Source organism: Prionailurus bengalensis, chromosome C1, assembly GCF_016509475.1.
Source record: "Prionailurus bengalensis isolate Pbe53 chromosome C1, Fcat_Pben_1.1_paternal_pri, whole genome shotgun sequence".
NCBI classification, from domain to species: Eukaryota; Metazoa; Chordata; class Mammalia; order Carnivora; family Felidae; genus Prionailurus; species Prionailurus bengalensis.
Genome location: NC_057345.1, coordinates 143888988 through 143915238, shown reverse-complemented (window position 1 = coordinate 143915238; position 26251 = coordinate 143888988). Strand labels below are relative to the sequence as shown.

General features: G+C 37.7%; 2 protein-coding genes across 14 annotated transcripts in view; one reads left to right on the top strand and one right to left on the bottom strand.

Annotated features, from left to right (window-relative positions):
* The window catches only part of ARL6IP6 (ADP ribosylation factor like GTPase 6 interacting protein 6), a 40866-nt gene extending 16808 nt beyond the window's left edge, over positions 1-24058 (bottom strand). For 2 of the 4 annotated variants that reach the window (XM_043576744.1, XM_043576743.1), the window contains exons 1-3: positions 23429-24058; positions 21793-21843; positions 10435-10567 (exon numbers count right to left, since the gene is read on the bottom strand). In XM_043576744.1, the coding sequence (XP_043432679.1) occupies positions 10435-10567; positions 21793-21843; positions 23429-23828 (584 nt within the window). In that variant the 5' untranslated portion in view covers positions 23829-24058. Of the gene's footprint in view, positions 1-10434; positions 10568-14169; positions 15037-21792; positions 21844-23428 lie in introns of those variants that run through there. The other 2 variants (XM_043576746.1, XM_043576745.1) reach the window with 2 other exon arrangements.
* A 314-nt stretch (positions 24059-24372) lies between these two features.
* The window catches only part of PRPF40A (pre-mRNA processing factor 40 homolog A), a 53549-nt gene continuing 51670 nt past the window's right edge, over positions 24373-26251 (top strand). For 4 of the 10 annotated variants that reach the window (XM_043576739.1, XM_043576738.1, XM_043576737.1 and 1 more), the window contains exon 1: positions 24839-25124. In XM_043576739.1, the coding sequence (XP_043432674.1) occupies positions 24849-25124 (276 nt within the window). In that variant the 5' untranslated portion in view covers positions 24839-24848. Of the gene's footprint in view, positions 24479-24838; positions 25251-26251 lie in introns of those variants that run through there. The other 6 variants (XM_043576735.1, XM_043576734.1, XM_043576733.1 and 3 more) reach the window with 3 other exon arrangements.

Here is a 26251-nt window from a genome sequence, read left to right as displayed (position 1 = left end):
TGGCTCAGAGGCTGGAGACTGCTTCTAATTCTGTGTCTCCCTCTCTCTCTGCCCCTCCCCCATTCACGCTCTGTCTCTCTCTGTCTCAAAAATAAATAAACTTAAAAAAACAAAACAAAAAAAACAAAAAGCTGCTGAGGATTCAACTCAGTTTAAAAAAAAAAGAATAAACGTTAAAAAAATTAAACAAAAACAATAACGTGCTGTAGGATTATGGTTTTGCAAAAAAAGAAAATATTTGCATGTGTATAGATTTTTTTTTTAAATATGGAGGTAAACTAACCTGTTAAGACTAGTTAATTTCAGGGTTATTTAAAATCAGACTCTGAAAGCCTTTTACCTTCAAAATTATATAATTCTGTGTTTTATGATGAGTTTTTAAGAATTCTATAATCATAATAAAAAATCAGTAAGGAGAAATTTTAAGATATAATCACTGTCCCAATAATTTTCTAAATTACTGAAAAATACAAAATGCTTTTAAAATATAAAGTCATTAAGGAAACCTGGGTGGCTCAGTCTGTTAAGCACCCGACTCTCGATTTTAGCTCAGGTCATGATATCATGGTTCACGATACTGAGCCCCACATCGGGCTCTGCTCTGATGCCGAGCCTGCTTGGGATTCTCTCTCTCCCTCAAAATAAATAAATAAACATTAAAAAAAAATAACAGAATAAAATATAAAGTCATTAGAAACATGACTGTGTATGTACTTCAGGATTTCATGATAATTCTAAGGTAACAATTATCTGGATAAACACTTAAAAGATGTAAAAAATGAGGAAATACTTAATGTTGAACCGTAACGTATCATTCTTAAAAATACATAGGAGCTGATGGTGTACATTTTGAGCATTTGCTCCATTGCCCCATTACCCTTGTAATTAATCTAATGTTTTGCATTATAAGCATCAGTTAATAAAATATCTACCATCTTAAAAGAAAAATTTGCTCATTTATCAATCTACACATTAGTAAACTATAAGAGAATTTAGAATTTCAAGTTTAAGGGTTTCCTCATTTTTTTTTTAATTTTTAAATATTTTTTTCATGTTTATTTATTTTTGAGAGAGAGAGAGAGAGAGAGAGAGAGAGAGAGAACGTGGGGAAGGGGCAGAAAGAGGGAGATACAGAATCCAAAGCAGACTCCAGGCCCTGAGCTGTCAGGACAGAGCCCGATGCAGGGCTTGAACACATAAACTATGAGATCATGACCTAAGCCAAAGTCAGATGCTTAACAGACTGAGCCACCCAGTCTGTTAAGGTGCCCCTAGGGTTTCTTCATTTTTAAAAAGACTTTATTCTCCTTAGCATTTTAGTTTCCTAGCCATACTACCAACTTCTATGGTCCTACTTCCACTTCTATAGCATAAGGATGGTCTGCATGAGGTCTTTAATCCTTTCTGGATCTCCATTCTGCAGTAAGTATGCCTCCATATATACAGTAAAGTCTTTTATCTAGAATTTTACCAACTGGAAATTTTAGTTGAGTCCCAATCCTATGCTTTGCCAGTGCAATAATAACTAATGTAATGACCTATGAGCACTGAAAGATCCTAAAGATGAGAAAAGTTCTTTAAAATGGAATTTCATATATATACATTTTAAAATCTCTAATTGTACTACAACTCCTTGAAAATCAGTCTAAGGGAAATACAAGTATTATCTGGTTGGATGAAGTACATATTAAGCGACAGTTTATTTTACTTATATACATATATAGCAGTCTACTTGGCTGCAAATTGAATGTCACACATTTTAACTTTATTTACCAGTGTGTTGAGGTAGAAAAATGCCCTCAAACATCCATCTGTGCTAAGCACTATCTTGATTAAACAAAGTCCATATTCCATAAAAAGCTGGGAAAATAGTACAAAAGATAAAAAATAACGGGATTCCCAAGCTTTTAGACTTCATGAGTCAGTTTCAAAAATTTTTTTTGAAAAAAGGAAGTAAATGACACCATGTTTTGCCAATTTATTTTGCCAAGAACTGTGTTTGAAAACCATTACCATCTAGGGCCACCTGGGTGGCTCAGTTGGTTGAGAGACCGACTTTGGCTCAGGTGATGATCTCACAGTTTGTGAGTTTGAGCCCCACATCAGGCTTTCTGCTGTCAGAAAAGAGCCCACTTCAGATCTTCTGTCCCCCTCACTCTCTGCCCTTCTCCCGCTCTGTACACGTGCTCTCTCTCTCAAAAATAAACATAAGGAAAAAAAAGAAAACCATTACCATCTAATATCAGCATTATTTCATGAAAGAAAGAGTACCTATATCAAAAGAATAAAAAGGGAAGAAAAGAATGGAAGAGATAAAATCTCAAAATAAATAAAAATTACCAAAAACAATGTAATTGGCAGCCGGTAGCAGGCCAAGTCCACATTCAGCTTGAAGGATCTCAATTAAGAAAAGAAATACCATGCACCAAGCACCATGACTGCTTTTTCACCTAATGTATCTGTTGCTTTAATCAGTAAACTTACATTCATTGTCTATGAGGACAGATATGATTGTTTTTATCTCATTTTAGAGAGGAGGAAATTAAGGCTTAGAGACACTGACTGACTTGCTCAAAAGTTCTTCTGCCAGTAAGCCCTTTCATATACCAGGCTGCCTCTTATAATTTACAAAGACTGTTGACACATAAAAAGTTCCAAGAACAAAACTGGCAAGTATTAGGTAATTCTCATCAGTGATGTTCTATGCATATGGATACTTGCCTTTTCAGTAGCCCATACATAAAACATTGTAAATTACCATAAGCAAAACCCATAGCAAACATGTACAAAGCAAATACTCATTGCTATATTACAAGGAAACCAAGAATAGTTAATATGATTTCTTATGGACTTTGTTACGTCTATTTAAGTATCCATTCAAAACAGTAATGGAATATATTTTATAAGACACGCATGACTTTAACTTTTCACCTCAAGAAGCCACAGTGCAGGACCATCAATATATTCATTAATAGTGACCATAGGGATGACTCCAAATAGTGCCTAGATAATGAAACTTAATAATATTCAAATATCAAGGCCAAGTTCTTGATCTATCTCTTTTGTCACTAGCTTTTCTCTCCTATTGCAATTAGCCATCTGACATGTTTCATTAGTCCAAGGCAATAAAGAATCTGACTCAACAAAGAAGCAAGCTCTCCAGAATCTGTATGAAAGAAGAGTAGAGTCAACTTACTGTACTCAATTAAGTGTGGTTGGAAAAGGAACTTCTAATTTAAATACTAAATCACCCACTTTTCTTTACCTCTAAGACTTCTACTACTGCCCAAGACTCATAATCCCATTTCTATTATGATTTTTACTGTTCTATTTGTCCATCTTAACCCCCAAGAATTAAAGTCCCCAAGGACAAGAAGAACAAGAAGTTAGAGAAAACTCTTTAATAACAGAAAAATAAATCTAGTTTTGAATAGAGAAAGAATATTATAATACAGCAATTTCAATCCTGGAGGAATATTTTACTCATTGTCTCCTTCACATCTACAACAACACATACTCATATACAAACATAATGAAAATTTAAGTATTTCAGCATCTAGTTATATCCAGGACACCATACATAGAAAATAAGTAACAGATAATGTATTCTTTTGGTAAAAGAATGGCCAAAAACAGTTTATCAGAAAGCAATTCAAACAAAAACCAACTGTTCCTTTTTTTTTCTTACTTCTAATTTACTTTGCAGATTCCAAATAGCACTGTAAGTTAATATACTTAAAAAAAAAAAAGACTTTGTAGAAATAAATTAATTAAAACATTTTTTTAATGTTTATTTTTGAGAGAGAGAAGAACACATAGAGTGTGAGCAGGGGAGGGGCGGGGAGAGAGGGAGACACAGAATCCAAAGCAGGCTCCAGGCTCTCAGCTGTCAGCAGAGTCTGATGTGGGGCTCGAACCCACCAACCGTGAGATCATGACCTGAGCCGAAGGCAGATGCTTAACAGACTGAGCCACTCAGGTGCCCCCAAATAAATTTTTAATTAAATTAAAAGCATGTGATTTTTCAAACTATCTTGATATTTACCAAATATCATTTGTGATGGGAAAATGATGTAACAAGGTGGATAACTTACAGTCATCTTGACAAAAACGACTAACAGTTCCAGAAGGTAACATATAGTCCCTGGTTTGTATATTAACTATGAAATAATGCCAAATTCTATAGATGATATTTAAAGCAGCTTTAGTGAAAAGACACTACTCTTTTTGCTGGCACATTCTTAGAAATCATTACATAATACCAATAATTCAAAGTGTCCCTACTTTTTGCACATGAACCCCACATCAAATAAGCCATAATTACAACCAATTCATTCTATCCTTACAAAGACTCATCTTCACTCATAAGATTCAAGATGATATAGATTTATGAATAACTGATACTTTCTCCAAAATCTACAATATTGTGAATGCACAAAATGTTATTTACACAATATTTCTCAACAAGAAGAAAAATCATTTAAAAGTAGGTTCTCAACAAGAGATTCAATAATCCAGACTTTGGACTCAGCTAGCCAATTCACCAGAAATCTTACTTCATACTACCTTTGACCATAATGAGGTTAGAAATTTCCAGTAATATTTGATTTCTATAACACAGTTAGCCCATCCTTAATAACTTTACACATACGTATTGATTTTTTTTCTCCTTGAAAATAAGTCTCTGTGGGTATTTCTACCACAAAATAATAATCCTATCCCTACAAAGTTTAACTTGTTGGCTTGTAAGTTACAGTCACATGCTGTTAAATTTTAATTTTTATCTGTGCATTTTTTCATGCCAACAATAAGATTTTTGTTAATTAACACTATTGACTGCAATGAAATAACACTTTTAACTTAAGAATGTTGGCCCATTCCATGCTGACAGTGCAGGGCTTGCTTGGGATTCTCTCTCTCCCTCTTTCTCTGCCCCTCCCCTGCTTACACAACAGGTGCTCACTCTCAAAATAAATAAATACACATTGAAAAAAAAAAAAAAAAAAGAATGTTGGCCTTTCAGTGGTACCTGGGTGGTTCAGATGGTTAAACATCTGGTTCTTGGTTTTGGCTCAGGTCATGATCTTGCAGTTCATGGGTTCAAGCCACACACTGGGCTTCATGCTGATAGTGCATAGCTGGCTTGGAATTCTCTCTCCCTCTCTCTCTCTGCCCCTCCCCCACTAGCACTCAGGCTCTCTTAAAATAAATAAAGTTAAAAAAAAAAAAAGAATGTTGGCCCTTGACCCCTGACTCTTAACTAAATTACTGTAGGACAAATTTAATGACTTTTTTCACTATTTTTCATATTACTGTTATTAAATATTTTATTTCATAATTACAAAACCAATGAGCTTTCTACACTGTGTTGTTTGTTAAATCCATCACTTACATTATCATTTTTCCTCTAAATTTATTTCTAGACTATCTAGTAACACTATCCTAGGTGGGACATTTTAATAATTAAATGTTTTATTTTTAACTTTTTTTTATGTTTATTTATTTTTGAGAGAGACACACACACACACACACACACACACACACACACGGAGCGTGACCTGGAAAGGGGCAGAGAGAAAGGGAGACATAGAATCCGATGCAGGCTCCATGCTCTGAGCTGTCATCCCAGAGCCCAATGTGAGGCTCAAACTCTCATGAACCACGAGGTTATGACCTGAGCCAAAGTCTGACGCTCAACTGAGCTACCCAGGTGCCCCAACAATTAATTAAATGGTTTTTATTTTTAGCATGCTGAATAACTATAAACCTGCAGCTACATCATTGCACCACTAGATGGGGCACAGGTAATGTGAAATGTGCAGAGTAGTCTAAAGTGGAGAACACTGGTCACTAAAGAAAAAAACAATGGAGAACAAAGACAGTGAGAAGTTAAGAACAGGTTTTGATTGGATTTGGCTGTATCACATGGGCAAAAATGCCACAAACCAAAAGCTCCAATGAGTGCTTCAACTGTCAATAAGATGAAGCTGTTTCAATTAGTGAACTACTTCCTTTTGATTCATTTCATAATTCAAAGTAGGTAGGCTTAGCTAGTATGGCAAAAAACACTAAACATAGAGTCAGGCGTTAGCTATGTTACATGCAAATTATTTGACTTTGTGCAATTTGCTTAAATTCCCCAGGCCTCAATTTCTTCATCTGTTAAAAAATGAAGTGCCTGAACTAATGATAATAACTAAGGGTGGCTTAGCAGGGACTTGGTTCCCTCATAATCTTTATTATTTCCCTAGCAATCCTAGAACATTCATTCACTGTTAGGAAAATTGCAGCTTTAAGGCACATCTATCCATATCTAACTTCCTTTCCAATCAGGAGAACTCAAATGCAGTATCTTTGCATGAGTAGGTCACATACCTAGATGCATTAACTCCTACAAACTGTAATTAAATTGGATAATCACATATGAAATACTGTTTACATACACACTGTCATATTTGCCTGGTTGGAAACCACTGAGCAAACTGAATGAATGAATGAATGATGAAAACTAATGTGAAGTGAACTGGAGATGTTGATTAAGTAGCATAGAACAGTAAAAATTAATTATAAAGTAGCAAGAAGTGGGGAAAGCCTCTATAGATACTTCAAAGAATCTAAACTTACTGCCTCATTATTTAACATAGTAACATATTTTCAGAAGAAAATAATTTAAAAGTATAATTGATCCAAATACACAAAGAAAATGATTGTTTTCTAATAAACAACTCTGTGTGTGTAACATTGCAGTATACCTTTTAACTCAGCAAAGTTTGCAAAGTCAGTATAACAATCTTTCTTCAAAATATGCCTTCAAAATAAATTTTTTTTAACATTTATTCATTTTTGAGAGACAGAGAGAACGAGCATGAGTGGGGGAGAGGCAGAGGGAGAGCAAGACACAGCATCCAAAGCAGGCTCCAGGCTCTGAGCTGTCAGCACAGAGCCTGACGCGGGCTTGAACCCACGAACCGTGAGATCATGACCTGAGCTGAAGTTGGGCGCTCAATGGACTGAGCCACCCAGGCACCCCTCAAAATATGCCTTTTGAGCGACGCCTGGGTGGCTCAGTCAGTTAAGCATCCAATTCTTGATTTTGGCTTAGGTCACGATCTCACAGTTTATGGGACTGAGCCTCGCATCAGGCTCTGCACTCATGGCTCGGAGCCTGCTTGGGATTCTCTCTCCCCCTCTCTCTCTGAAAATAAGCTTAAAAAAATAAATAAAGGCATTATTTTAAAATATGCCTTTTGAAGTCTATTAAATACCTGTCTAAAAATATCCCTCGCAAAATTCTTTATCTTTTATTTCCTAAAGGTCTTGTGCTTATGTAAAAGTGAAAATTTCTAAATTATATGTGCTATGGACTATGTTTGTACCCCCATCCACATTCTCTTCTCCATTTATGTTACAAACTTTAGTCCCCAATGTGATGGAATTAGGAGGCAGGGTCTCTGGGGGGCCTTTGTCTTTGAATTTTCAACTAAGGACTTGTGCTTTCATATAATCAGGAAAAATATTTATATTAACATCATTGCTTAAGTTATAAAAGAATACAGAGCCTGTTACAAAGATATTTGTATAAAAGTGTGATATTGCAAATTAATGAAATACATTAACCTGATTTCTAAGAAAACAGAGTCTGAAGATTTAAACTTTCTCAAAGGAGAAAAGTTGTTTCCCTGTACAAGTTCTCACTCTACTGGTGACACAGAGAATAAACTTATTCTGACATTTCTGAAGCACAGTAATTGCATTATTTTCCACAAGCACTAGAGGGCAGGGTTTTCACTATAAAACCCCATTTCACCAATTATCATTGAATTATACGCGTTTTTTGGTATGTGGTTTGTTAATATGCAATCCCCTATCACTAAATTTATTATATGCCTTATCTGTATCAACACATGATAATATTAAATTACATTTTCAGTCATGGTCTTGATATATTTAATAGCTGATTTAGCATATATAAAATTACCTAACATACATGTGGAAAGGAATTTAAATATATACATATGTACATACAATGTATATTTCAAAACTGTGGTTTTTAGGACTGTGTTAACAAACATACCATCTAAGTCTCTAATCTGGCACTATCTCATATTAAAATTGAATGACTAGTAACACTGAAAACTGAGGTCCATTGTTACTGGTTCTAGTTTAATAAAAAAAGCAAAGATACTTTTTAAGAAACTAAATGCTCTGAGCATCCCAGGTATTTCAGAGAACACTGAAATGCTTTTCTGTAACTCCAAAAGCTTCTATCATCTATGAGGCCTGTGAATTCTTGTATGGGTAAAAGAGAATCTGTGAGGGAAAATAGTATTTCAGGAAGAGAAATCAGTAAGAGTAAAGTCATGGCATCTCAAAAGTACAGTTTATTCAGGGAATGCCAGGGTAATCTGATATATGGCTATAGAAAAGGGTGCACTGGAGAAATAGCTGAAGATAAAGTTGGAAAAGTAAGGAAGGATCATTTGAGGACAGACTGTTATGCTGTACTTGGGAGTTGGACATCATTTTGAAGGCAATGGGAAAGTCACTGAAGACTTTAAAGCAAGGGAAGAGCTGCGACAGAGATCTGTTTTTACAGAGGTAACAAAATACAGGATGAATATGAAGAGTGAAAGCTTGGAGTAGAGGAGACTAAGGAGTGAAGTGCACAGGCTAAGGCCTTAAAAAGGGCAAAAACACTGAGGGTGCAAAGACAAAGTATTCCAGTAACATTTCAAAAAACAGGAATGGCTAGACTTGGCAAAGGATAAATACAGTGAATACGGGTTTCAAGCCTTGATAACTGGATGGAGAGTGATGTCTTTAAGACAAGCTAGAGTATAAGTAATTTTAAGTGCAAGGTGTTTTCTGATATCCAGGCTGCAAGATCTACTAAATAGCTACAAATATAAGGCTGAAAATCCAGAGGGAAGTGTGATATAAAGAAATAAAAGGCAAAAATAAGATGGTTTTTTGGTGGCTTATAAAAGGAGTCTCATTATATTATTGACATTAGATGCATACCTCTTATTACCAAGTAACTAATGTCATCAAGCATCAAGAATATGAATTTGAATTGAACACAGTATCACACAGGAAAATAAACTTTGCAAATGAATGGTAGTCACGTAAACTATGGGATGGCATTGCACTATTAGGAACAACTTACTCAATTTAATTATTACTCATTATCCACTTTGAACACACACATACAAAATGTATTGCCAAGTATGATTTATGTTTCATGTACAGATAGGGATTTATTAAGACATTTAAGATACACAAACAAATTTCATCTGAAGTAAAGCCACAAGTTTTAAAGACAGATTTATAAGACAGAAAAATATGAGCTTACTAATAAAGAAAGCTGGTAATAACAATTACTAATAAATATCATTAGTAGGGGCAGGAAGCTTAGTCAGTTAAGCATCTGACTTCAGCTCAGGTCATGATCTTATGGTGGGTGAGTCTGAGCCCCATGCTGGGCTGTGTGCTCTCAGCACAGAGCTTGGATCCTCTGTCCCCTTCTCTCTCTGTCCCTCCCCCACTCACGTTCTCTCAGTCTCTCTCTCTCTAAAATAAGCATTTAATAAATAAATATCATTAGTATAAAACTTCCTATTTACAGAGTCTCTCAAATACATTTTATTTGATCTCTACAAACTGTCCATAAAGTAAACTGGTGCTGGTAGTTATAATAGCAACAATAACAACCATAATACTCTGATAACACATGAATTTTAAACCAGAGTTTATTTTCTACTCTTCACCTTTTCCCCAACCCCTCAGTTTGTAGAATACACTAGACGTCTTAGAAACTCATATTTGGAAATTTATAGTATTTAATACCCGAGCTTTCTTGACATAAACCAACTAGATTAAAACTAGGTTAGAACTGAATTTTGTGAAAGTCTTTGAACTATAGAAAACACAGACCAAAGAAATCTAATATTGTTCCACTATGAAATGCACTTAATCTGATCTAGACATTTAAATTGGGTGCCATAAATGCTTGGTAATTATTACAGAAAACTGAAATCTGGGGAAAAGTCCAATCCAACTTAAGTTGATATAAATCTGACCATTTATAGATACATCTAGTAAAACTCTCACTATGCTGATATAAATTTAGCTTTCACAAACTGTTTAAATGAAATTCTAGCCCGAGAGGACAAACATCCATCAAAATTTCTTACTTCATAGATCAACTCTTGAATTTCATTTTTTTAAAAAAACACTGCATTATCTAGGTAAGGAGTTTAAAAGAGTCTCCATTTATCTAAAGGCTGAGCCAATCTGGAAACTTTAAAGTCATTTATATTTTATAGAGACTGGGAACTCAACATGTTATCTTACAAATAAGCAGCCTCTTGTTTCTATATATTTTAGCATTTCAACAGAGTTGGAATGGGTTAAAAAAGAAACAGGAATACTTACTTGAACCTGGCAGGTGAAAGAGGAGTAGGAGGAAACATTCCTGGCTCAAAAGAGTCAAAATAAGTCACTGTCCAAGAAAAGCTACAACAGGAGAATCCGGCAGATAGAGAGATTATAAGTAGAGTCCAGAATCCTTAATGGGAAAAGAGGAAGAAAACTTTAATTATTAACAGCAAAGCAATTTAAATTAAACCAGTACCTTCATGTTCAGAAGATCATGTGTATTTCTGAACTTCTGAATTGCATGTAGGTGATACAAGAGATTTGAGCTTAGTACAAGCTAAACCATGTAAAGTGTAAAATACTAAAGCACAATTAGAAGTCATATCATTCAATATTTAAATTATAATTGAATAAAATATAAAATAATTAGAAATGCAAATAATTTAATAGTTTGATATTTCAATTATCATTTAATATGTGGAAAAGAGTACAAATTCAACTTAATATATCTTCAGTTTTACAAAATTGGACTATAGGAATAGTTAAAATACTTCACTATTAAAATGTCTTGACATTTTTCATTTAACTCTATGAATCACAGCTTGCTATCTTTTATTACCTACAATGTTTCCTTTTTTTCCATACTATGCACTTTTGACATAAGAATTTTACAGTGTATACTCTTTATACCTTTCCTATAAACATTATTAACCTAAGCTGATTCAATTTTCTCAGTATATGGACAAAAGTTAACTCACAATTTACAAATGAGTTGGGATCCTAAATTTTATTTTCAGAGGGGAAGACTGGAAGATTTTCTCAGAGAATTCTTAAGTCAAAAGCATGGTATTATCTTCGACTCAAGGAAGGGGGAAAAGGTTGAGAAATGGAAGAATGGGGGGAATGAACAAAGCAACAGTAGAGGGAATAAATCAATTTGAAGGTTTTTAGATACATACTCAAACTGCCTCCTTAAGAGAGTTTATTAAGCTACCACTACTGATTGTGTGTCCCGGGCTGTACCTACTGAGGTAGTATAGGGAGGGAGGAAAGGCTGTGAAGACTATGGTTGAGAATGATATATGAACTACCTATTTCCTGGCTGCACAAAATGCATAACTAAGATGCCTTCTGGCAAGAAGCGGTTAAGAAATACGTGCACTGGACTGTTTATAAACCATACGAAGTCCGGTAACAGTCCGATAAAACTGCCAAAAGACAAACTCAGAGAAATGAAGTATTAAGAAATACTGTGGCAAAGTATTTTTGAAAGATTAACCTTAATCTTTTCTCACTAGTTCCCTTTCCTTTACCCCCTTTTAAGGAGATAAGAAACTGTGTGTTCACTGCCACAGAAAGATGTGACAAAGAGAAACAGCCTCAATGTCTCTTTGGTTTTTATGTTGCAAAATGATTCAGGGAACTAGGAGGATAAATATAAGCAAGAGGGTAGACAAACACAAAATGTCTTGAATAGACAGCAAAGATGAGTTGATCGGGTATAGACAAAACCTTTGTGTAGAACGGGGAGAAAGAGAGTGAGGGCTTTATGCACAGGTGAGGAAGACTCTCCTGGTTTGAAGAAAGTGGTGTGTGTGCGTGTACGGACAGGGGATAGTACTGCTGGCACTTCCTGGCAGAGCCAGGAGAGGAGGCCACACACCACCACAGAGGGATTGTAGCTATATACAGCAGCTTGGCAGATGGATCCAGAGCCAAGCCTGCAGATGTCTCTCTCCTAAGTGGGGCACAGAAACAGCAGATGGTCATGTGGCTACAAAAGTGCTACATCTGAGGAGCACCTGGGTGGCTCAGTTGGTTAATTGTCCGACTTCGGCTCAGGTCATGAACTGGAGGTTTCCGAGTTAGAGCCCGGTGTTGGGCTCTGTGCTGACAGAACACAGCCTGGAGCCTGCTTCAGATTCTGTGTCTCCCTCTCTCTCTGTTCCTCCTCCACTCACACTCACTCTCTCTCTCAAAAATAAATAAAAAGATTTAAAAAAAAAAAAAAGTGCTACATCTGAAAGGCCATCCTGACCAGAAAGCAAGATGCTTCCGCAGTAACTCATTTGAGCAAATGCTTTGAGGACTAGATTGCATCCCACCCCAATGTCCTGGCACAGTGTCAGACTTTAGAACCTTAACTGAACCTAGGACTGGGTAGACAGAACCTTAGCAAAGACTGAGGTACAATCTTCCTGCCAACCCAGTGAGATAGAAGACCAAAATAAAAATTATAAGATTACTTATAGCTGTACACACAGCTACAACTTAAGGATGGTTATTCTGCCAAATAGCTATTATTTGTTATTATTTAGACGAATACTGCTAAAGGGGATAAAACAACTGACAGGTTTACGCTAAGTTTAACATCTTATAATACATAAAGTCTGCAGAACAAAGACAGTAATTATGAAAATTCAACTATCTGGGGCCTGTTGTAGAATAATGGAAACTTCTAAATATCTAAAAAATGTGAGAAAGACACAAAATAACAGGTAAAAAATAAAATGTGAGGCTCTCTAAAGCCCATCAAGCCTTTTCACTCAAGTGAAATAGAACACTCGTCAAAATTAATATAAGAATATTCTTCAGTTTTCAAAACTGACCACTATTCTACAACCTAAGTGCTTACCTCACCTTGCTTAGTTTTACTTTATATTCACTTTGAACGAATCAAGAGTTACATCACTGACAAAAGCCAATTCATAATGACATGCCTAAAAAAGTACATTGCAATATTATGGTCTACAAGTGCTTATACTTCAGAAAATGACTCAATTTGTTTATGAACAAGCAGAAAATCCACACAAGTTGGTAACTACACAACTAAATCTGCAGCAAGTCCCTTCCTCCAGAACCCCTCATGCTAAAAACTTGACAACTAACATTACGGAAACCCATTTTACCAAAAGTTAACATAATTTTTAAAAAGTACAAAAGCATATAAAAACTAAGTTAGAGTCTTCCTACCTCAATTCACCAATTCCACTCCTAAAAGCAATCAGCTAAGTTGTGGATCTTTTCTAAGTTATAGTTTTCTAGGTAATGTAAATATATATATGGAGCTAGTTATGTACAATATACAATACATGTAGATTCCATTTTCCACAAATAGGATTCTCACCAGAAAAGCTGTCCTGCACTTTGCTTTTCTCACATAACAATGTTGGAGACCTTTCATATCAGTACACATAGCTACAGTTCTATTATATATTTTTATTATTCCACTATTAAAAACTATGTTGCAAGTAATATCCTTAAACTATACAGTTATACAAGGATATCTGTAACAAATTTCCAAAGAACTGGTGTATGAAAGGATATAGGCCTTTAAATAAATACATACATCCTTTGTTCTCATCTATAGTTCAATTTTCATCAGTTGATGGAAATTCATCTTTCCACCAATTGAAACGTCTGAGCTTCAATGTTTTTACCTAAAGCAAAGATGGGGGTAGGTGGAAAATTCCTATCCCCATCTTTTTGCTGGAGTTTTATATTCACTTATCTCATGGTATATTTTGTTTTGGCTCACATTTTAAAATAAATGATTTTGGCGTCAAAGTGCAGTTACTACTCTAAAAATATGCTGGCAGTTCTGTATTTCTATAAAAGCTGCCAACAAAGAAAGATTATTGTATGTTTTAAATATTTTATTTAGCACTTTCAGGCTTACAGGGATGAGGTGACTTTCAGAAGCTTTATGAAATCAGATATGTGAAGGCAATAGTTTGCACATTATAATGTAAACAGAAACAACTAGAAAAACAAACAAAACACCTCCCGTGATCCGATACTGGGAAAAATTTATTAAAACACTGTTATGCAAATACATTCTTCATAAAAACTTATTTGTGCCATAAGCAAACAATGAATAAATGTCACAGCATGCTGATAATGTCCAAGTCCTATTTCAGAGCTTCCGACAATTTGAAAATTTTAGATAAAATTGTATATTATGAAATACTACAGTGCAGTAACAAAAAAGAATGAGGTAGAACTATATATAAAGATACAGATTAATCTCCAAGACATTTTAATAAAGCTGCATGATTGCAATTATGTTCTTTCTATGACAATGACAAAACCACATTTTGAATGATCCTATACATATAAATGAATAGAAAAATCTGAAAAAATATACAAGTACATTAGTGGGAATCTTTGCTTTAATTGTTGGAATTTCTTTCCAAGTAAGACTATATTATTTCTATAACTTATGAAATTAAAAATTAAAATTAGTATTTAGGTAATTTTAAAAGTTGTAAAAACTATAGCTGGTTACTAATAAAACCTTAGATGTACTCATGCCTAAAATTAATCAACTATTTTTAAATGTTAAGCAAAGTTTTGCAACTTTATCAGATTCCATAGTTTTCTAACTTAGGAGGGCGAAAACATTTTAAATAATTTAGTATTTTCTCTAAAATTCAACACAGTCTACCGATAGCTCAGGTCTTCAAATCCCTTAACCAACGTGTGTCTCTGCATGTTAAGACAGAAAGCTAGATAGCCTTTGATCTTCAAACTTATTATTTCCAAATACAGGAGCAGATGAAAGCATTCTTTCCTCCCCTTCCAGTGCCACCTGATAAAGGTCTCTACCTAACTGCCTGTTCACCTGCAGCTCAGCATGTAGCAATTTCACTCCCATTCCTGCTGAAAAAGCCAAGGAAAGTGGAAGGAAACATTCTGAAGGATGAAGTGACAAAAACTTGAAAAATAAGTAACATCTGTAGTTTCCAACCATGTTAAATCATCCAATTCACATGGGAAACTTTTAGAAAACTTCATCATGGACAATTTCAAACATACACAAAAGTAGAGGGAAAAGTACAATGCAACCCCACGGATTGACCACTCATCTTTATATAACTAACTCGTCATATCTTGTTAAGCCTATATTACTCTTGGAAGCATATAATCTTTAGTATAATAGGCAAAATAGTTATTACTATCATCTAAGATCCAAAATACCCTTTCCCTTATCTTTTTTTTCTTTCTTTCCTTATTTTAAGTCATTTGATGAACAATTTACAGAGGACTAAAAAGACCATGAAAAAACTTTGTTAGAAATTTTAATAAAATATAAATACAACAAATCCAAAGTTTCATACTGAATTTCCTTGGTTTTAAAAATACACACCCTCGAAATGGCCATATACTCTTAAGTGCAAGTAACTGATTACTAATTTCATGCATGAATCTGGAACATAATTATCTTATAAATACTGACTCCAGACTTCAGATACACCTTTAAGTGGTTTCAACTTATCATTAGTTTTGCTTTTTCTTTTTGCACGTGCATCACCAAAACACAAAACACATGGCAAAGAGAGGCCAACCATCTACTTTGCTCCATAATTTGCAAAACATTTCCATTTTTAGAATTATAAACAATTTGAATCATCAACCCAGTGAATTTTTAAAATTTCTTTCCAATCACCTTTTTATACATAGCTGCCTTCAGCATTTGTCCATTTACAAACACTATGAAATAAGGGCAGACAAATATCACAAAATACGAAAAATAAAATACATCATTTAGCAAAGAGGACGGTTTGTATTTTTTCCTGAAGCCCTTTCTGTTGAATGACTAACTGAACGAGAATACTATATTTTTTTGAAAAGGGTCAGAATAGTATCTTGAGTTTTACTTGCTGTAAGGTCTGTTACAACTACTAAACTCTGCTACTGCAACATGAAAACAGCCACAGACAATATATAAAGGAAAGGACAAAGCTAGGCTATAACAAAATTAATTTACAAAAAAAAAGGTAGGTCAGATTGGTCTGCAGGCTAGAGGATTCCATCATAATTTATTTTTAGCAAAGTTAAAAAGTAACTGGTAAGTGCTATTAAGATTATTCCTAATATAATGAAAGAGCAAAATTGAGATATAGAAAAGATCACAAAAATTTCATAATGTACCTTAGATTAATAAAAGGATCCAAAAGACCAATATGGTAACTTCAAGGTTAAATAACCTTTATTCTATCAAAAAATTTAACTCAATTTTCCCTTTAGTCTCTGAAGATGCCCCAAGAAAGAATTAAAGTCACAAAATATCAATCTTTACAAATAGAACTGCTCATGAAACTGGAAAAATCGGGCCCTGATGTTATATTAAACATTAAAGTATGTAGCCAATTAAGTGACTTTAACTTTGAGTAGATAAGGATCTTGTAAATTTAAAAAATCTGCAGATTTTGAAATCTTTTAAGTTCAAAAAAAGAAAATCTGCAGGGTTTTGTTGTTGATAAGTCTGGTTGGGGAAACATTAAACCAGTGGCTCTCATGAACCAGCAGCATAAATATCACCTAGAAACTTATTAAAAATGCAACTTCAGGGCGCCTGGGTGGCTCAGTTAAGTGTCTGACTTTGGCTCATGCCCCCACATCAGGCCTGCTTGGGATTCTCTCTGTCTCTGTCCCTTCTCCATTCTCTCTTTCAAAATAAATAAAAATGAACTTAAAAAAAATGCAAATTCGTGGGCTCCATTCCCACACCTACCAAATCAGAAACTCTAGAACAGGTAAAGCCCAATAAATGAGTTTTAACAAGTCTTTCAGCTGATTCTGATGCCAGCTAAAGTTTGACTTCATTAGCCTAAGAAACATCCCCCCAGATCAATTTCTTGAGATTTAGAAGTCCCAGTGTCTCCTTGTCATTACTGCTTCTAGGTATTAGGGAGACCTGTAATGATTTTTATGACTAATAAGTTAGCTAAACAATGATAATTCCCCCTAATAATTCATACTGTTTCTGCCTTGCTATTGTGCCTACACTATCTCATAACATAAAAATTCTAATATACACTGTCGTGAATTTTGGTTGAGAAGATATTTATATTGATGAATGTAGGACAGTCGGTAATACTAGGTGAAATAACACATCTAAAAAATTAAATTTTGGCATACTGTAAAAGTTCAATAGTATTTTTATTAATGCTCAATGTGTTATTTCCTAAACTTAAATTTGTGCTTTTCTTAAACACAGTTTTTCTTATTGAGAGTTACAGTCATTCATTACTGTATAGAGAAAGAAAGAAAGAAAGAAAGAAAGAAAGAAAGAAAGAAAGAAAGAAAATAGAACCTATAATTCCAAAACCCAGGTAAATTATCTAAAATTTTGGTTGTATCCTTCTAGTCATTTTGGGCTTTCATTTTTCTCTCTTTTGTTACCTTAGTGATCATTCTTTAATTAATATAAGCAAGCAACACACAATTTTACGAAAACTGCCACAGAAGAGGATAACATATTTGTGGATTTGCCCCACACAGTTGCAGATAGCAATATATCATATCCTTAATACACAGTGGCCTCAAATTACAAGGTTCATACATTCACTAAAAAAAAGTTCAAGTTGACAGTTTCAATCATTGTTCACTGTAAGGAAGAAACTGAGTGAGTTGTTTTCAATTTGTGCCTTTCTAAGAGAATGGGTCACCCAACACACCATTTCCCTTAGAAATTTTTACCATTTTCTAATGTTCTGTATCATGAAATTATGATGGCAGAGTCTCACTTCATCACTCTGCAGAATGATACTCTTCAAATGAATTGGCTTCATCCTTGATTGAATTTATTATGTCAGTCATCTCCAGAAATGTTCAGAAGCTAGAAACATCTCAATCATAAAACAGAACTAAATGAGCGGCTCAAAAACAAGAATAGCCCTTGATACTACAATATGCTAGGAATTTGGTCTTAGCCACAAGAGGGACTTAATGTTAACTATTAAATAGATGTCAGGGGCGCCTGGGTGGCTCAGTCGGTTGGACGTCCGACTTCGGCTCAGGTCATGATCTCGCGGTCTGTGAGTTCGAGCCCCGCATCGGGCCCTGTGCTGACAGCTCAGAGCCTGGAGCCTGTTTCGAATTCTGTGTCTCCCTCTCTCTCTGACCTTCCCCCATTCATGCTGTCTCTCTCTGTCTCAAAAATGAATAAATGTTAAAAAAAAAAAATTAAAAAAAAAAATAGATGTCAAAGAATGACAGGCACAAAAGATCAGAAGCTTTTCAAACTGAAGGAACTCCATGAAGTTGATTGTAATTCCTGTACAGAACTACTTACAGCATGTATATTAAAAGTACTAGTCCTAAAAAAAAAAAAAAAAAAAAGTACTAGTCTGGGGCTTCCGGGTGGCTCAGTTAAGCATCTGAATCTTGATTTCAGCTCACATTTTGTGAGTTCACATTTTGTGAGTTCAACCCCCATGCTGGGCTCTGCACTGCTTCTTCTCATCTGTCTCTCTCTCTCCCAAAATAAACAAATGTAAAAAAAAAAAAAAAAAAAAAAATTAAGCATTTTCTGGTAAAGGCAAATTCTTCTGTTTTACTTATGTACTTACTTCAGATTTGCCTCAAATAAAAGGTCCTTTTATCACACCCTACAGTAAGACTATGAAAAAAAATGCAAAAATTGGAAATAGAACTAAGTGTGTGAAGAGTGATAAAACTTGGAAAATGTGAGATACAAAAGCCAATGTACAAAAATGAAACAACTCATATGTTGTATATTAGTGCAATCAATTTGGCCTGAGAATAACCTTCAGGAGAGGAAGGACTAGAATGTGATTTAACTAAGTAAACTTAAGTTTTATTAATCTCCCTGAAAAACAGGCTTATAGTAGGAGATGGTGTAAAGGACAATTATACAAAAGGAAAGCCCTTCAAATGCCACCTAGGGAAGATCAGGAAGATGAGTTCTAAAACCAGGTGATATTGGCAATCATACCTCCCTGGCTGGAATACCTCACCAATAAAGACAAACAATGGTACCCTCCCTAATCCTACTAGCTATTAGGATAAATTAACCCCCCAAATGCCCAGACACCATGCTCATCATGAACCTTTTTATATTTAAATTATAAAGAGGGTTTCCCATGAAGATTTCTTTCAGACAAAGATGGCAAGAGAATGGCAGTGTCTTAGATTCATTCAAAGTCAGGTTTCTTAAGAGGCGTGTGCGCATATGTATTATTTATTACTGTCACTAGACAACTTGCAAGGACTTTTAACCCTTTTAACTGCTCTTAAGTATACTTTTAGAGGCACCTGGCTGGTTCAGCTGGTAGAGCATGCAACTCTTGATCTTGGGGTGGTAAGTCTGGGCCCATATTGAGTATAGAGATTATTTAAAAATACAATCTTTAAAAAAAAACAAAAACAAAAAACCACAATTTTAAAAAGTGAGATTCTCGCCCTGCAAAAGTATTTCTCTAATGGTTGGTACAGCAAAATCACCTGTTAAAAATGAAGATTCTCAGCCTCCACCTGGAGCTGAAACAAAATCTAGAGGCACTTTTTAAAACAAAGTCTAGGTGATTATTACACATACTAACAGGAGAACTGCTGCTAAATCTGCTCTTAATGAGCAGATCTACGCCAATCTATGCCAATCTCAGACTAGGCCTAAATTGAAATAAAAAAAAATTTGCAGGAGCACCTGGTGGCTCAGTGGGTTAAACATCTGACTTCCACTCAGGTAATGATCTCACGTTTCCTGAATTCAAGCCCCGCTTTAGGCTCTGTGCTGACACAGCCTGGAGCCTGCTTCGGATTCTGTCTCCTTCTCTCTCTGCCCCTCCTCCACTCGTGCCGGTCTCTCTCTCACTCGCTCTCTCTCGCTCGCTCTCTCTCTCTCAAAAATAAACATTAAAAAAAAAAGAAAAAGATACAGCAGTTTCTCCCCTCATTCCTGAGATTGTTCCTGAATCTCCAAAGTGTATTCATGGCGTTAGCAAAGACTTAATGATCTTCATATATGCTGTCACAATTATTATATATCTATCAAGCACATCTAAAAGCAATACCAGACTAACTGGAAGTGGAAAAGTAGGGCAATGACAAAGCCCTATTACATCCTTTTGATACTGAACAAGCCGTTCCTTTAGATGACAAGTGCCACCTATGCTTTTCATAAATGTGAATGAAATCTTGTCAACTTAAAAAATTTTTTCATTTATTTTGAGAGACAGAGCACGAGTGGGGGGAGGGGCAGAGAGAAAGACACAGAATCCGAAGCAGGCTCCAGGCTCTGAGCACTCAGCACAGTGCCCAAAGCAGGGCTCAAACTCATGAACTGTAAGATCATGCCCTGAACTGAAGTCAGACGCTTAACTGAGTCACCCAGTTACCCCATGAAATCTTGTCAATTTTTAAACTGAGAATTTAAACAACTGAGATTCTATGTATTGAGTTGATAGATCAATAAATGCTACAAAAATCCTTATAATCTTGGCTGTTTTTAGACATGAAACAGTGTAACAACATACATTGATAAAGTGAATCATCAGAAAGTACATTTTCTCATGCAAGAAGTTGAAAAGACCATAGACAAGTTTTCATGGGACATCTAGCAACTAATTTGTTTCTATAATTTGAAGATAAAGGTTTCCCCTTCTGCAAAATCAGGCAGACTCTATTTTGTATCCTTGTGAGGGCATTAGTCTTGAAGACACATTAAATAGTTTAGCTAAAATTGGGAGGGAGGTAACATGCAGGATAGGATCTCAACCACTTTTTTGGTCCAATTCAGAGTGATCAAATAAATTACAGCAAACAGGAGAAAAATACACTAAAAAGTTAAAGTTCTGAACATTTCAAAATCATTTTGGCATAAAGAAATAAATACAAGATAAATAACCCTCAAAATTTTCATTAGTAATCTGTATCCTATAGCATTCTACAGACATTACACAGAAACTCAAGTCTCTTCGTCATCACTAACCTGTACACATATGCCCAATGCTTTCTACGTTTTTTTAAAAAACAAGTTGCTTATAATGGAGATTTGAGGGGCGTCTGGGTGGCGCAGTCGGTTAAGCGTCCGATTTCAGCCAGGTCACGATCTCGCGGTCCGTGAGTTCGAGCCCCGCGTCAGGCTCTGGGCTGATGGCTCAGAGCCTGGAGCCTGTTTCCGATTCTGTGTCTCCCTCTCTCTCTGCCCCTCCCCCGTTCATGATCTGTCTCTCTCTGTCCCAAAAATAAATAAAAAACGTTGAAAAAAAATTTTTTTTAAATAATGGAGATTTGAATTTAACTTTCTCCTGAGGTCTGCTTACGGTGTCATCTTTGCTTAGTTTATAAGTTTGTTTTTAATTCCTGGGAAGAGGTATATAGGGAGACTCTTCCAGAAGGGAATTAGAAAATGTTAAATAGTCTCTGGAGCTTCATCACATACAGTTATGTTCAAATTGTATTCCTAGTGTGGGTAGTGTATACACACACCAAACATACATAGAAAGAAAATCTAACAAAATCTGCCACACACAAACGCAAATACAAAATTAACACTGAACCACACAAGGGAATACATCAAGCATTTTATCTAAAATTTTGTATAAACACGATCTGAAAAAATAAAAATGAAGTCAAAAGCAAATTAAGTGACAGTTAAGTCTATACCTAGTAGCCCAGTGTCTACGTCTTCAGTCTTCAAATTTTCAGCATGTAACTCTGTAAAATACAAAAAAAAGGGGCTTGCATAAAAAAGATGATTTTACAATTTGAACAACAGCTCAAAGTCTGGAAAGATATTGTGGAGTTGTGGAAAATGCTCTGGAGTCATAATCAACTGGGCCTAAGTTCTGATTTCATTTACTAGCTACTTTACCTTCAGTCAGCAAATAAGGTATTTGAGTCAACTTTAGTGTTACTGTGAAAATATATATATATATTTTTAAAGTTTACGTATTTAAGTAATCTCTACACCCAATGTGGGGCTTGAACTCACAACCTCGAGGTCATGCTCTTCCAAATGAGCCAGCCAGATGCCCCTGAAAATATTCTATGTAATACAAATTACACGCATATCAGGTTCCTTTCTTCCACTCTCAAAAATAAGCACAACTCAATGTCTTCCACAATGGACTCGACTTACCAAGTTTTGCAACTTTATAACATAAAGGGGAGCTCTCACAGCATAAGAGAAATAACGTACAAAACTCTGCGAGTTACAGTGAAAAAAAGAGAGGAGGAGTGAAAGAGGAATGAAACACTGGCAGCCACATATTTAATGTTGACAGTTTACACCCAATACCATTGTACAGAGGTTCGTGTTAACTTGCCCATCTGTCTTGTGTATGAAAATCAAGCAAAGGTTGTTAGATGCCACCTGCAGCCCAATAAGGGCTTGGAAGCAATGACGAAAAATTACAACTGGAGTTAAGCCGATATAGTTCTGTTAAGTGAAGTAAAACTAATACTTGAGTGACACCGTGTTGGGTGCTTCTCAGAGCTAAAGTTCTCAGAGAACTAAAGTGTTTTTGTTTTAACTAACTTTTCTATGTCAATACCTTGGCCAAAGTCACACACAGTGAGAACTGAGATTTAAACTTTGGTCTGATTCTTTCCACTGTAATATAAAATATTCCAGCCGTATAACCAACTGTATAAATTTTGAAAAATCTTTCATGGCACATCTTTCTATTACGATCAGCCCTGTATTTAAACTTCAGACAAAGGAAAATAAAACTAATAACCAGAAAAATAATAAATTATCTAGCTCCTATAAGAACTTTACACTCCATTGAAGACCTAACACAAATCAAGAGAGCTAATTATCTACGAAGGTAGAACGTTAGGCTGTGGGATGGAAATCCTGGTCTTTCAGGAATTCGGTGAGTGTACAAAAGAATCAGTGTTTAGCACACCTTGAACCATTTGTCGATTAAACCAAGTCTTTGAACATATTTAGCCTATTTTAGTCGCACACTTCTTACCGTCTTTTAAGGATTACCGTCCTACATACCGCTTAATTTTGCCAACATTTCACCCCAAGTGTTCACTGACTCCACTGTTTATTCCAGAGTACCCATTTAATCAAGGCCCCTCCTTATAACGGGTCTCCTAAGCTTGGACCAAGGTCCTCCACCCTTAAGAAAAAAACAGAGGAAGAGCAAAGAAAGGTGCCAATGAGGACTCAGGGTGAAAGCCGCTACCCGACTGCTGGCCTCTGACGGGGAGGAGAGAGATGGAAGGCAAGAGCCACAGACAGGCTCAACTTCACTCTGGAGAGACTTTCAAGGCCGAGCTTCAGTACCTTTTACGATCAAGTAGGCGATGGCGAGGAGGAAGGCGAGGAGGATGGCGAACAGCAGCGAACAGAGAATTGAGAGGATCTGGACAGGCCACCGCCGGGCCTGGGCTCGTCCGCCCGCAACCGTTGAGAAAATGCCATTGCGCTTATCGGGCAGAACCGGCGACCCGTCCCTGTCCCGCTGGAGTAGCGAGCCCTTTCTAGGCTCCGACGACGCCCCGGCTGAAAACTCCGCCCGCAGGTCGCGGGCCACTTGGTCGCACCCGTCCTCCTCGTCCCCTTCACCTTCACCCCAACTGTCCCCCTGAGTGAAGGCGGTAAAAGCCGGCCGGGCAAACGGAACAGGGGTGCCGAGGCGTCGGCGCAGAGGAGCGGAGCGCCGCCCGCCCTCCACAAACGACATGGCGGGAAAGACGAGGGGACCAGCGGACGTCGAGAGACTACCACCCGCCCCGCCCCGCGCTCGCAGCAGCCAATCAGCGACCAGGCCCCCCCACAGCCTCCACCACCTGGCACTGATGCGCAGGGGTGTCCGGGAGTGCGCAACGGGGCGGAGAAGGTGCTGTGGAGCCTAAGGAAAGGGTGGGTGCCCCGGGGCCAGAGCACGATCCCCGGCTAGTAGGAAGGAAGGGGAGCGGGGAAGCGCACAGGGAGAGGCGACCCGAGGCTGAGGGTAGCCAAGTCTCCTCTCCCTGCAGTGCTTCGTCCCGGCCAGAGACCTCCGCCACCGTCGCGTCACCTCTAGGCAACCGCGCGCCCCGGCAGCCCCCAAAGCTGCATCTTCTCGACGCTCGGTCCTAGCGCCCTCCCATACCTTTCTGATTCACATTTCCGAACCGATTTGCTTTCTCCCTTCTTCCGCCGTAAGCACCTACTCTTCTCTGGCTTCCCTCTTTAACGGCAGCTCACCGCCCAAACGCTCTCCCCTCGTCCAGACTGCCCTTCCCTCTTTTTCTTTTGCATTGTTCTCCCCGCCCCTATCACAACTTCCCTCCACGCTGCTCGACACGCCTCCCTCCCGCCCCCTCCACCCCGGAGTGGGCTCAGCTGCTGGTGCGTACGGAGTTTTAACCCTCTTCTAAGGAGCCCCCCCCTCCTCTCCTCTTCCCGCCCCCTCCCCTCCGCCTCGAGCACCGCGCGCGCCCCCGCGCGCGTCCAGCCCCGGCCACCGCTAACGCTAGAAGCTGCTTACCCCACCCCCACCCCACCCCACCCCACCGCAGGCAGCCTCAGGTTTGTGGGGCGTACGTAACTCGGGCGGAGTGGGTGAAGGTGGCAGGCCCCCACTGCCCCACCCCCTACGGGGTGAGGCGGTCTAAGCTCGGGAAGCTGGGACAAGGTTGTCTTCTCTTCCCCGGGGAAAGTTGGTGGAGTTTTCCCGGAGGAGGCGCAGAAACTTCCTCCGTCCCCCTCCCCCCCCTCCATGCAGGCGACGCCAAGTGAGGCTGAGGCTGGGGGCGAATCGCCGAAGAGCTGCGTGTCGACAGCGCACTCTGATTGGACAGCGGGGAAGCCTGTCAGCTTATTGGCCCCGCTGATCCCGCCCCGTAGCGCAGGGCAGCCTTTAACCTTTGGCCCCAGCGGGCGCCAGCCACTCAGATCGCTTCTTGTTGGTATGTGTAGCGGCAGTGGCCGCCGGCGGAGCAGTCTGAGCCCGACGATGAGGCCGGGGACGGGAGCTGAGCGTGGAGGCCTCATGGTGAGTGAAATGGAGAACCATCCTCCTTCGCGGGGTCCCGGGGACGGGGAGCGGAGATTGTCCGGCTCAAGCCTCTGCTCCAGCTCTTGGGTCTCTGCTGACGGCTTCCTGAGGAGACGGCCCTCGGTAAGGGATCGGTGGAGCAGGGGGAAAGCGGCACAATGAAAAACGGAGTCAGAGAGGCAGGAAGCTTTTTCCAGAAGGAGAAGAAGATAAGAGCGGACGGAGGAAGAGCTCGAGATGGTGGGATATGTAACGAGGAAGAGAATTGGAGAGCGGGGATGCACAAAGGGAAGGATGTGGGTCCCTGGAAGTTCCCATTGGGCTTGGCCTAGACAGATGCGCGGTGGAGGTGCTGGGCCTTGGGCGCGGTGAGCCTCTTGGAGAGGTAGGCCGGCTGTAGCAGGAAGGGGGAGGCGGAGACTTGATGTTGTAGATTTTAAAAGCGGCTGGTAAAATCTGCTTTTACCAATAGTAGTGGTGTCTGCAGGGGGTACAGCTGGGAAAATTGGCAGGGGATAACTACCTGTTTTTAAGACCCGGAACAATGGGCACACAGGTAAAGAAATAGTTGTCTTTTAAAAGCGAATTAAAATGGATGTATTGGTTGGTTGTCTTTAGGGTCTGTGAATGACAGACCTTAGTCTTTGGAAAAAAAATTTTTTTTGGCAGAAGTAATTCTACTTGTGTTAAAGATTCTGTTAGGAAATAATATGTTTATATGTTAGGAGTTAAGTGCCCATGGGTACACGTAATGTGTTCTTTTTTGGTAAGACCAGCTCTTACCTCACTTAATTTGGTAGATTCTCATTTCAGAATTTAAGATCAACTTAAAAATAAATTTAAGGATAATTAGTGTTCTGACATAAGTTAGCTATCTTCTGTCTGTGTGAACTAGAACAAAGTTGTGGTTTTTCACCCGTAACAGTTTTTAAATTGGCTTTCACGTGCGTGTTCCCTGAGTTTAGCAAGCCAGCTAGTAAGCAGTGTGCTTTAAAAAAAAAAAAAAAAAAAAAGGAAGGAAAGAAAGAAAAGAGAAAACCTATGCTTTAGCTGTCCGGTATTTATTTTAATTCTTTCTATTTTGTTCTGTAATTTGTTTAGTTTCAAGTTCTTTATAAGTTCTG